General features: G+C 42.3%; 1 protein-coding gene across 1 annotated transcript in view; it reads right to left on the bottom strand.

Annotated features, from left to right (window-relative positions):
• LOC117364878 (cytochrome P450 2F2-like) overlaps window positions 1–13,537 on the bottom strand; it is a 142,022-nt gene that overhangs the window by 16,693 nt on the left and 111,792 nt on the right. Inside the window, exon 7 of the mRNA XM_033954603.1 lies at window positions 3,447–3,588. Coding sequence (XP_033810494.1) covers window positions 3,447–3,588 — 142 coding nt within the window. The remainder of the gene's footprint in view (window positions 1–3,446; window positions 3,589–13,537) is intronic.

A 13,537-nucleotide genomic window follows, 5' to 3' on the forward strand; every position in this document is an offset into this window, starting at 1 on the left:
CATCGGGGGAAGCTGAGCCTTCGAATCCTGTTCTCGCAGTATAGCAAGAATTATATGTCCCACCACAGTCTCAGCATTATTATAGTCAGGAGATTCAGGAACACCCCGATACCTGAGGTTGCATTGCCTCCCCCCTGTTGTCCAGATCTTCTATTTTATCAGTTAGCTGCAAAAGAGTTTGTCTAGTTTCTTTGTCACGAGCACCCAGGGCCTCAAGCTGATCCTCATGTTCCTCCAGCCTTTCCTCCGTAATTGCCATCCGCTGTCCCACCGCCGCTAGCTCACCTTGAAGGTCTGCTGCCAGGGTAGAAAGATCAGCACGGACCCCTTTAATATCTGCCTTGATCTCAGCCATCCACAATTTCAGGTCCACCAGCAAATCTGAAGGTGGGGGTGAGTCAGAAGCAGCAGGTGTGCTAGTCAGCGCCGCTGGCTCCGTAGACACCATCGGCTCGCCCTCGCGTTCGCAGGCCACGGGTTTCGTGTGGGCAAAGTCCATAATGGACTGCTGTCTCTTTGCCACCATAGTGTGCCTGAACAAAAGCAGAGACGGAAACGCTAAAAGGCTCCTACCCAGCACTGCAGCTGTCGTGGGAGGGGTAAAAAGCAAGCAAGAGGCAGACAGAGCTTAGAAACTAAGCCCTGCTTCTACTTTCAACGTTTAAGGCCTTAGGCCAAAAGGGGACTTAGACCTTTTTTTATTATGCCCCTCCACGTTTCTAGGTGTTTAAACTAGAAGGCGGGGGTGGTGTATGTATGAAGGACATTTATAGAGGCCCCCCCCAGCAAAAGACAAGATGTAACGCTAGTAAAGATTGCAACATAAACAATATTAGCAACTCACTTCTTAGCATTGCAACAGGACACAAAATGAAAATAAAACTATACAAAAAAAAAAAAAAAAGAAGAGATTACCACTGAAAAATAGCTGGAAAGCAATGACCACAAACGCTTGCAGTCTAAGCAACAAAGTTCTTGATCTGCAAGCCCTGATGTTAGAGGCAGACCTGGATATTGTTGCTATCACAGAGATGTGGTTCAGTGAATCCCATGTATGGGATGTAAACATACCGGGATATAATCTTTTTAGGAAGGACAGAGATGGTCAAAAGGTGGAGGAGTAGCTCTCGATGTAAAGATCGATATTCAAGTGACTGAAATGCAAAGGACCTGGGGAAAGGAAGAAGCAATATGGATTGCTCTGAAAAGAGAAGATGGAACTGCTATTTAGGTGGGTGTAGTCTACAGACCTCCGACTCAGTTGCAGCAAATTGATAAAGATCTGATTGCAGATATCCTAAAGTTTGGAAAGAAAGAGGATGTGGGAGATTTCATCATGCGGGATGCGGACTGGAAAGTTCCATCTTTGAAATTGGAAAGAATTAGGGAGATTGTGGATGCCTTTCAAGAGGCTCTGCTCAGACAAATGGTGACGGAACTCAAGAGGGAAAAAGCAATATTGGATCTGGTCCTCCCAAATGGGGAGAGTATATTTAATGTTTGAGTGGGTGTCCACCTAGGAAGTAGCGATCATCAAATGGTTTGATTTGATATAACAGCTAAAGTGGAGAGCAGCCGCACAAAACTTAAAGTCCTAGATTTCAAACGTATGGACTTTAATAAAATGGGAGTGTACCAGGAGAAAGTCAATTCTAGAATAAGAGTTCCTGTTACCCCACGGAGGGGCAATGTGAAGAGGCTTTTGTACCAGCATGAACAGCGCTGGATTTTCTTTTTGGATACTATTTGGCCTAATGGCCTTAATCAGCGGGTGGAGTGGGTGGCATTCTTTGGATGAATGAGAGTTTGAAGAATGAATGGCAGTTGTATGGATGAATGGCAGCCATTTTTTGGCTGTTGCTATGACGCTGTAACCTGGAAGTTGGTTACTGTGATTCCATTTTAGCAATGGGCATTTCTTGTGCCGTGTGCACGGAGGAGTGAAGTTTTCCAGCTGATACATTCCCTGAGGAACCCTTTGAGAGGCGAAACAAGGCACTTGTTGGAGGATTGGGCATGGATTCTGGATGTACATCTAAATGGTGCCGTAGTGTTTTCATCTACAGTCTGGCCAGACATTTTCTACCAGCACAGCACGGCGTTTCAGACCATGGTCCCAAGCTAAGTAAAACTTTTTTTGCTTTTCCTGTGCACAGTGATGGGTATATTACCCTTTTGATAATTACATTTCAGTGGTGGTGGAGTTTTTTTGCCAGTGATAGTACATAAGGATTTTAAACAGTATTGAAGTTGTTTACTGCTGCATTGAAATTTTTGAGGCTTTTTCTCCACTGGTTTGTGAAATGGTTATCAGCTCTGGTGTGTAATATTTTGTAGTTTAATTTTGAGATTTTTCTATTACTCTTTGTTTTTTCTTGTGAGAAATGTTTAAATACCTAAATGGTAAAAATGCACATGAGGCAAATCTTTTATCATCTGAAAGGAAGCTCTGGAGTGAATGGGCATAGGATGAAGTCAAGAGGTGATAGGCTCAGGAGCAATCTAAAGAAATACTTTTTTTTAATAGAAAGGATGGTCGATGCGTGGAATTGTCTCCCGGTAAAGGTGGTGGAGACAATGACTATGTTTGAATTCAAGAAAACATGGGACAGGCGTGTGAGATCTTTTGGGGAGAGGAAGAAATAGTGGATGCTTTGGATGGGCAGACTGGATGTGTCATTTGGCCTTTATCTGCCATCATGTTTCTATTTTAAGAGAAGCCACTTGGGGGAAACTTAGTCCAGTCATTCCTTTCATAGTGAGTGAACTATTGTAGATTCTAATTTTTGACAATATCTTTTTCTATGCTCTATTAGTTTAATGATCATTATTTTACCTTTTTGAGAGAGAACATCTTTGCTTTTCTCCTGAGCTGGCCTCTTTATTCTTTTGAAATATTCTCATTATGAATTCTAATGTTTCTAAATTTTCAAAGTAATCCTCCTACTCAACGTGCATAGAGAGACAACACCACATAAAAACACACTTAGGACCAGATTCTGTAAACGGTGCCTAAATCGGCAGTCATCTACAAAAATGGTGCCGGCCGTGTGTCAGTCACGCTTAGATGCTGTTTAAAGAATTGTGGCTAACGGCACCTACTAAAAAACTTAGGCATCTGCAATGGAGGATAGGGTTTTACTGGCCTCCATTGCAGGCACTTAAGTCCCGCTCCATCCCTAACCACGCTCACTTAGGTTAAGGAGCCATTAGGCGCTCTTCTGTAGACGCGATTCCAGTGCCTACACTATAGACACCTTCCAGTATTATTTTTTAAAATGAGTTTTTAATCGGTTTTACACAACGCGGTCAATTACCGCACCAATTAAAGACAAAACAATTAAGTTAGGCAGAGGTAGGGTGCCTACCGCCATATAACTTACGGTGCCGTTTATAAAATATGGCCCTTAGTGCTTTAAAAACCGTTGCACAATTAACACTCTCACCTGCTATTTCTGGGAATTTCATGAGAATCAGGATGCTGTATTCAAGGGTTGTTGTGACAGTGTCTGTCCCACCGTAGAGCAGGGTGTGCATAGTCATGATAAGAGTTTCCATGCAGAAATAGGATGCTGGATTATTCTTTTCCTGGGAAAATATAATCAGGAGAGAGGTAATAAACTGTGTATGGTTTATAATCTCTCAGAAAATTCTTACTCCAATTTTCATTCTTTTAGTTTCCAGGCTAGTCCATCAAACACCATTGAGTCTTTCTATAGAGTCATTTCCCCTCCCTACCAATTTCATGGTGGATCATGTATTGTCTCATAAATACTCTTGTAGAGTCCTTCGTTTCCCAGAGTTCCTTTAGGGTCATCCATTTCTCAGTCTACTTGTAGGATTATTCCAGTCTTATATCTCCTCTTCAAAGTCACCCATAATCTTTCTGAATGGCAGGCTTAAATGACTTAAAAAAACAAAAAAAAATATTACCAATACAATGAAAAACTCAAGTAGAATAATTGGTAGAAAACCAGTGAAGCCAATGCTGGATAGATCTCTACAGTCCAGGTCCAGTATGTGGCAAGACGGATCAGGATAAGTTGGAGATAGCTTGGACAGCGACTCCAGTGGTGAGTCAATGTGGCTAATGCTGGGTGAACTTCTACAACCTGTGTCCCATATGAACCAGGAGCAAGAAAGTACTTGTTTTGTTGTTTTTTACCACATTCATATAGTCTGAGTACAGGTCTTGCCTATCTCAGGGGAGAGGAGGGAAAACATCTTATAGTGGAACTTAGTAGGGAAAACAGAACTTAACAAGTAAAATGAATAATTACTGAATTGTTACTTTAACATTGCCTCAAAAATAAATGTGATTGTTGGGGGGACTAGAAGGACCATGTGGGTCTTTATCTGCCTTCATCTACTATGCTGTTATGCTACTATGACGGGCTGCTGAAAAGTTATCAGCCCAATCAAGAAGAAAATGTTGTGGAGCCATGAAACTTACAAGTTATTCCACACTTTTCTTGACACTTTTCATTTCATTTCATATCATTGAAACAAAAAGTGTCAAATAACTTGTAAGTTTCATGGCTCCACATCATTCTCTTCTTGGCTGGGCTGAGAACTTTTCAGTGGCCCCTCCTATTTTGATGTCATAATGCCTCATTCCACCAATGCCTAAAAGCCAAGCTCATCGGTGATGTCACAATGGCTTGGTTTCCCTATACTTGTGACCTTTTACTAGATGCATTTGCCTCACTGAAATGAAAAGTGCCAAGAAAAGTGTGGAATAGTTTGTACGTTTCAAGGCTCCACATCATTCTCTTCTTGGTTGGGCTGAGAACATTTCAGTGGCCCTTTGCCGATCTCAGCAGGAAAACACAGTGCAGAAGGAGGTCACAATAATGAACCAACACACAATATGCATTTCATGATTACTGAATCTTTCCCAGAGCATGGGCAAGCACAGCATTCCTGCCCATCTTCAATAAAATAAAGTTATTTAATTAAACCACCCCTATTGTTTTGGTTTATTTTTAGAATTTTTTTTCTTATTGTGTTTAATTAAAACTTTCACATACAATATGGTGTTTGTAGTTGGTCTTTTCTTTGTACCACATCCTTTCTCTTCATCTGCAGCAGCTCCCTGTCTCCTCATCACTCTCCCATTGATATTCTTTCTAAACACTTTCACTGCCCCCTAGAACAATTATTAGCTCTCTCTAAAGTCAGCACAGTGTACTTTTTGTAACATAGTTACATAGGGCTAGATTCACTAAGCAGACCGATCGTGTACTGATCGGTTTGCGACCCCTTTGTGATCCAATTTCCCTCCAACTCGATTCACTAACCTCTCCTCCGATCCGATTCCGATCCGTGCATGCAAATGAGGGGAAACGGCATGCAAAGTAGGCAGAAACGCGATTCACTAAAAAAAAAAAAAAAAAGAGGGACACCGACTGGGCTGACTGATCCAAAAATAAGCGACTGCTGAGGACCAGTTGCTCAGGTCCTTTCCGACTGCCTTGCCTTCTGCCGCCCTGGTCTCTGCCCTCCTTCTCTGCTCTCAGCCCCGATCTCCTGCTCTTAGTCCCGATCTCCTGCCTGCCCCGATTTCCTGCTCTCAGCCCTGATCTCCTACCTGCACCAATCTCCTGCTCTCAGCCCCGATCTCCTGCCTGCCCCGATTTCCTGCTCTCAGCCCAGATCTCTTGCCTGCCCCGATTTCCTGCCTGTCACGATATGCTCTCTCCTCATCTCCTGCTCTCGCCCAGAATTTCTCCTGCCACCCTGACTCTCCTGCCCTTCCCTGCAGTGCAAGCCTGTGGTTTTAACCCGCAGGCTTAAAGCGGGTTAAAACCATGGGCTAGCAAAGAAAAAAATAAGGAAAAAAAGTTTTCTGCTCTGCCGAGCATGGAGGACCAGCGCATGTGCAGACCATCTACAGTCAAGAAAGATGGTCTGCGCATGCTCAAGGATCGCTCTCCAGCGATCCATGTGGTTGGTGGGGGGCGTGCCAACTATCGCCCCCAGTTGCATGCAGGCCTTTTGTGAATTTGTCAGCCTGCATACAATCGGACACAGATCGGACACGGAAAGTAAGGTTAGTGAATCTAGCCCATAGTAAATGACAGAAAAAGACCTGAACAGTCCATCCTGTCTGCCCAACAATCACACTGATCCATTAAATTGTCTTTCTTTGGCATTTCTTGGACATAGACCTTAGAAGTCCACCAAGCATTGTCCTTAAGTTCCAACTACAGGAGTTGCCAGCACTGTTCTTAAGTTCCAACTATAGGAGTTGTCACTGAAGTCCACTCCAGTCTATCCAAACCATCTTGTCATTTGCAGGACACAGATTGTAAAAGTTCACCTGGCACTGTACTCATGTTTCAAATTACTGGAATTTCCAACAAAGCCAGCCCATCCTCAACCAAATTCCAGAGGTTGTTATAGGGGAAAACACCCTCCAGGGATTCAAGACAAAGTTAGACAAGTTCCTGCTGAACCAGAACGTACGCAGGTAAGACTAGTCTCAGTTAGGGCACTGGTCTTTGACCTAAGGCCCCCACGTGAGTGGGCTGCTGGGCACGAAGGACCATTAGTCTGACCCAGCAGTGGCAATTCTTATGTTCTTATGTACTATATGCGGGACACAGACTGTACAAGTCTGCCCAGCACTGACCTTAGTTCTTCATAGCCCGAGTCGCTATCTAAGTACAAACTCGACACATCAAGCACAAATGCAACCATTAATTTTTAAATACCATTAATTTTCTAATTAGAGATCCTTTGTGTTCATCCCATGCCTTTTTCAAGTTCATCACCATGTTCGTCTCCACCATCTCCGTTGGGAGGACATTCCAAGCATCAAACACCCTCTCGGTGATAAAAGAATTTCCTGACATTCCTCCTTATCTACCACCCTACAAGTTCAATTCATGTCCTCTAGTTTTACTGTTTTCCCTTCTCTGGAAAAGATATATTTCTATATTAATACCTTTCAAGCGTTTAAACATTTGTATCATATCTCCTCTGTCCATCCTTACCTCTAGGTTATACATATTCAGGTCTTTCAGTCTCTCCTCGTTCTCGTACATTCTTTGGCACAAGTCCCATGCAATTTTTTGTTGCCTTCCTCTTGACCACTTCAAGTCTTTTTACATTGTTAGCAAACAAACTGAACACAATACTCCAAGTGGGACCTCACTAAGACTTGTACAGGGGCATCAACATCTTCTTTCTTCTACTGGGTATACCTCTCTATATACAGTATAGCCAAGCATCCTTCTGGCTGCAGCCACCACCTTATCACACTGTTTTATCACCTTCAAGTGCTCAGACACTATCAGCTCAAGGCCCCTTTCACCTCCTAGGACATACGGCTTCCTTGGAGTTCTACTCCCCAAGTGCATCACTCAGCACTTTTTTTGCATTGAATTTTAATTGCCAAACTCTACCTTCTAACCCTTCGGCAATGTCACTCACAAATATATTGAACAGAATTGGTCTCAGCACTGATCCTTGAAGCACTCCACTACTCACCTTTCCTTCATCTAAGTGAATTCCATTAACCACCACCTTCTGGCCTCTGTCAACCAGTTCATCACTTTGGGTCCTAACTTCAGCCTGCTAGGTTTATTCAAGAGCCTTCTATGAGGAACTGTGTCCAAGACTATGCTGAAATCTAAGTAAATTATATGTAGCATACGTCTTTGTTCTAATTCTGTAGTCGCCAGGCAAGAATTTAATCAGATTGGTTTGTCAATAATTTATCTTTGGTAAAACCATGTTGCCTTGGATCTTGTAACCTGTTGGATTCCAGGAAATTCACTATTCTTTCTTTCAGCAATGCTTTCATTACTTTTTCAATCACCAAAGTGAGCCTTACTGGCTTTTAGTTTCCAGCTTCTTCTCTATCACCACTCTCTGCTCTTCTCCAATCCCACAGAACCTCTCCTATCAATGAGGATTTATTGAACAAATTTTTAAGAGGACAGCTAGAACCTCTCTGAGCTCCCTCAATATCCTGGGATGGATCCTGTCTGGCTCCATGGATTTGTCCATCTTCAATTTTTCAACTCGTTCATAAACACTGAGCACATTTCTCCCTCCATTCAACCTCATACAGAAGTATCACTTGTACAGCACAAGGTCTTCCTTCAGCTCACCCTCTTTCCAGGGTAGGAGGTGCTCGGGGAGGTGGCGCCCCCTGTGCCCCACACACCCTCCTCTCCGTACCCCCCTGCTCCTTCCTGTACCCCTATTCCACACTCATGTTCTCCCTTCCTCCCATACCTCTAAATCTTCTAGTGTGAGTGGATTTTCCAGCATGCTTCTCGTGCAAGCGTTGGATTTCCTTCTGATATCACTTCCTGGCCCCTTGACCCAGAAGTGATTCAGGGAAGGAAGAAGTGGATCCCCAGTGTGTGATTTCACCAACTACAAATAACTACCACAACTTGACTGAGGTAAACTAATTCTTGATTTAGTACTGGTGAGAGAGAAAAAAGAGAGAGAGACTATAGACTGGTTGGAGCCAAACCAACTTTGGAGTACTTGAGAGAGACTGTAATCTACCGTGTTTCCCCAAAAATAAACCCTAGCATGATTTTCAGGGTAGGTCTTAATATAAGCCATACCCCAGAAAATAAGCCCTAGTTGCCGGCAGCAACGCTTCCCCTGCTCCCCTGCGTGCCCATGACGACCTTTCCATCTCTCCCTCCCATCTGAACCTCGACCGCGACACTGAAATACCTGGTAACAAATGGCAGTGTCGGTAGCACAGGCTGCATCGTGGCCTGGCCTTCTCAAGTCCGGCTGTTCTGTGCCGCATTGCTGATGACATTATCAGTGATGCAGCAGAGGAACACCCGGACATGAGAAGGAAAGGCTGTGATGCAGCCTGTGCTACCGTTTGTTTCCAGGTATTTCAGTTCACGGTTGGGGTTTGGATGGGAGGGAGAGATGAAAGGGTCAGCGGGGGTAGGGGGTGGGAGGGATAGAAAGATGCACAGGGGAATGGGAGGGAGGGATAGAAAGATACTGCACAAGGGGATGGGTGAGAGGGGAGAAAAGATGCTGCACATGCGGGGGAGAGAAAGGAAATAGGAAAAATTGAGGAGGAGGAGAGGAAAGGGAAAGATGATCATTGTACATGAAAAAAACATAAGACCTACCCAAAAATAAGACCTAGTGCCTTTTTTGGGCCCAAAATTAATATAAGACATTGTCTTATTTTCAGGGAAACACAGTATGCGTGGGGCTTGTTAGCCGCAGGCCCAAACTCAGACTTCTTTTTTAGATAATATAATTTTTATTAATTTTGTGAGCAACATACAACAAGTGCAAGAAATATGATACAATAAATACCTAGAAACACTTTTGTTCTAACCATAAAACCCAAAATGCCAAAATCCCTCCCCCTTCCCTACTTTCCCCCCAATCCCCCTTATCCCCTAATCAGGAAACTACAATAAAATAAACGAAAGCAGATAGGAACAAGTAAAACCTTATTAGAGATCTTTAATATAAGACTCCAATGGTCCCCAAATCTCATTAACTTTTTTGGAGTCCCCTAATTTCTCCGTCAGAATTTTCTCATAACGGTAGTATATACATAGAGACTCCCATCAAAAGGTTAAATTTAATCGATCCCATTGTTTCCAGTTTCTCATAATCATTTGCAAGGCAACACCCATCATTATTAGAAAGAGATTATCCCTATGTTTTTTAAAGTGAGTAGTTAATCATGAATGAGGTACCAAACAAGACCGTTTTATATGATAACGGTATAGGTACCTCCAGAATATATATTATCTTACTCCAAATAGACTTCTAAAATGAAAAAAATCAAGGGACAAAAAAATAAGATGATCCAAGGTACCCACTTCCAAGTTACAATGCTAACACCTGTTAGATCATGTTTGTCAATTTTATGCAGTCTTACAGAAGTCCAAGGAATTCGGTATAATAAAAAATACAAGGTCTGTCTCATTGAAGCTGAGGCAGTACATTGCATTCTGCGCTTCCATAAAATTGGCCATTGTGCAGCTGAAATATTGTAATTTATCGCCAAACTCCAAATGTCATGCAACCCAGATTTAGGCTTTAGAGACAAGTATTCACACAATACTTTGTACCAAGTAGATGCATGATGTCCTAGGAAATCCACCTGGAAGCACAAGAATGGCAAGGTGTGTTGATCCAGTAATGTTCGCCATTGGGGAATTCCCTTCTGGATCACTTGTTTTAGCTGCAGCAATTTAAAAAATTGTGATTTTGCTAATCCGAATGCGCCTTGCAAATGGGAGAAAGATACCAATTCACTATTAGAACATACATCATCTACTGTCCTAATGCCTGCCTTAATCCGTTCTTTCCATTAAATTTTTGATTTGCAATAGTAAATTTTGAAATTTAACCATAACGATTGACTCTTTGATTTATTTACCGGTATTGGTGACCTGACATCTAAGGACCTTAGGGTCTTCAAAGTTGAATGAAATATTCTATTGTTTTTATAAATATTTGGAAGTTTAATACTATATGTTTTAGGCTAAGAGGAGCCATAGATGGTGGGCAAAGATGAGCCAATCTGGAAGGTTCTCAATTAGTTCTGAAGAATCCAATACATTCCCTGGCATAAAATATAAGCCTGATGATATAAATAAAAATCTGGTAAATTAACTTCTCCCATAGATTGGGGCAATCGCAAAGAAGCCAGGGCAATTCTGGGTGTCTTACCAATCCATAGAAATTCTGTAAGAATTCTATTTTATTTTTTATAAAATGATGCCTGAAAATAGATTGGAATCATGCTCATCTGATAACGCATCACCGGAGCAATCATCATTCTGACTGTTTGTATCCTACCCCCACCAAGAAAGATGAAGTGAATTTCATCGTTCACACAATTCCTTCACCGAATCCATTATATAGCATCGTTTCTTCCAAGGATCTTTTGAATATGATTCCTAAATATTTTATACCATCCTCTTTCCAAAGGAAGGGAAAAGACTCAAATAAGCCTTTGACACAATGAACATTCACTGGGAGGATTTTGGATTTATTCCAATTAGTTTTGTAACCAGGCAATTTTCCAAAACTTTCAATTAAATGTAGCAGAGCAGGGATTGATATTTCAGGGTTGATTAAATGCAGCAAGATATCATCAGCATATGCTGAGATCTTATAACTCTGATTAGCATATTTGATACCCTGTATCTCCTCCGACTGACGAATTGCTAACAATAACGACTCAAGAGCTATATCAAAAAGAGGAGACAAAGGGCATCCTTGTCGTACCCCTCTTTTAAGCTGAAACTTTTCCGTAAATGCATCATTAATGTATAACCTGGCAGCTGGGAGACTATAAAGGGTTTTAATCATCTGTATAAAGCTAGTGCCGATCCCAAACCAACTCAAAGTATGACACATGAAGGACCATTCTACCCTGTCAAATGCTTTCTCAGCATCCAAGGACACTGAGAAAGCTGGAACATCTAAAGTTTTTGCAAGAGTAAGCATATGAAAGGCTAACCTCGTGTTGTTAGAAGAATATCTGTGACTAACAAAGCCTGTTTGGTGCATTCCAATAATGTAAGGAAGGGCCTTTGTCAACCTTAAGGCCAGGAGTTTAGCCAGTATCTTATTATCTACATTGATCAAGGAAATTTGCCTATAATTGACAACTTGCATTTGATCTTTATCTGGCTTAGGAAGCACAATGGTCATAGCTTCTGCCATGGTGCCAGACATTTGACCCTTTGTTAATTGGGATTGGTATACTTGAAAGAGATGTGGTAATAAATCATTTGAAATGTTTTAAAAAATATCCACTGTATACCCATCATAACCTGAAACCAAAACCAATTTTAGAGACTTCAATTCATTTTGTAACTCAGACTTCTTTAAATTTAAAGAGACTAATTCTTTGATCCTGAATCTAGAAACATAGAAACATGATGGCAGATAAAGGCCAAATGGCCCATCTAGTCTGCCCATCCGCAGACTAGATTCCAAGAGATTCCACATGCCTATCCCAGGCCCTTTTGAATTCAGACACAGTCTCTGTCTCCACCACCTCTTCTGGGAGACTGTTCCATGCATTTACCACCCTTTCTGTAAAAAAGTATTTCCTTAGATTACTCTGGAGCCTATCACTTCTTAACTTCATCCTATGCCCTCTCATTGCAGTTTCCTTTTAAATTAAAGAGACTCGACTCATGCGCATTTACATTACCTAGATATTTAAACATCTCTACCATATCTCCCCTCTTCCGCCTTTCCTCCAAAGTATACAGATTGAGATCTTTAAGTCTGTCCCCATACACCTTATGATGAAGACCACATACCATTTTAATAGCCTTTCTCTGGACTAACTCCATCCTTTTTATATCTTTTTGAAAGTGCAGTCTCCAAAATTGTACACAATATTCTAAATGAGGTCTCACCAAAGTCTTATAGAGGGGCATCAATACCTCCTTTTTCCTACGAGCCATACCTCTCCCTATGCAACCTAGCATCCTTCTAGCTTTCGCAGTCACCTTTTCAACCTGTTTGGCCACCTTAAGCTTATCACATACAATCACACCCAAGTCTCACTCTTCTGTCGTTCACATAAGCTCTTCACTCCTGTGACACACTTATCCCTTGCTCTAACCAGCAGAGGGACTAAGTGTGTTGAGTTCTGGCCTGTCGGCGTGGCCTCCTCAGGTTGGAGGAAGGCTTTTCAGGGTAGAACAGACCTAGGCGCCTGCCTAGTCTGCCAGGCCACACTGAGAGTAACTTATAAAGAGAAGACCACACAGGTAAGACTTGTTACAAAAGAATGTTCTTGAGCTTTATTGAACCCGGGGGTCTGAATACCATCAGCCACCCGTATGTCATGGCAAAAATTAAAAAATACAAAATAACTTGCAGTTGTCAGAATGGCTTGCTATAAATGCCACATACAGTTCAATAACCCTGGACCGACCTTCCAGTTTACATACAGTCCTCTTCACCAGGGAAAAAGGCAAATGAAAAATATCAGGAAAATAAAACTTTCAAACGTTGCACACCTTGTGACTACAGCCAGAGTAATCACAGCTTCAAACCTAGCACTGAATTTCTTAAACGTTTCAGCCTACCTAGCTGAGACACAGACAGGTTTTCAGAGCAGGCTTCACAGCTCGTTATAATCAGCTGGGCTTCCTGGCCGACGGAACACAATAAGGCATTATATAAACTGTGAACTTTACTTGGGTTTTTCACACGGAGCTTTCACACCCCTACAGATAAGGTTCCTTGAATAAACAAAGCTCTCCGGGCAGTCATACAGAGTAGCGGGGAGATTTGCCTGCTCTTCTCCTAATCTCTGTCAGCTGGGCTTGGGTTACGGGAGACAGCACAAGCACAGCCTTGCTTCCTTCCCCTTAGTAACTAACCTCCATGTCAGTGGGGAAATGGCTAGCTTCCAGCAATGGCTCAGTGATGTCCATAGCCTCTGTCTGCTCAGCAGCCTCTGGGGTGGAGTTGAGGTAGTCCTCTGTCATCTCCACGTCCTCACTGCTGCGGGCTGGAGGAGAGAGACTTCTCCCCTCAT

This window comes from Geotrypetes seraphini, chromosome 8 (assembly GCF_902459505.1).
Source record: "Geotrypetes seraphini chromosome 8, aGeoSer1.1, whole genome shotgun sequence".
Lineage (NCBI taxonomy): Eukaryota > Metazoa > Chordata > Amphibia > Gymnophiona > Dermophiidae > Geotrypetes > Geotrypetes seraphini.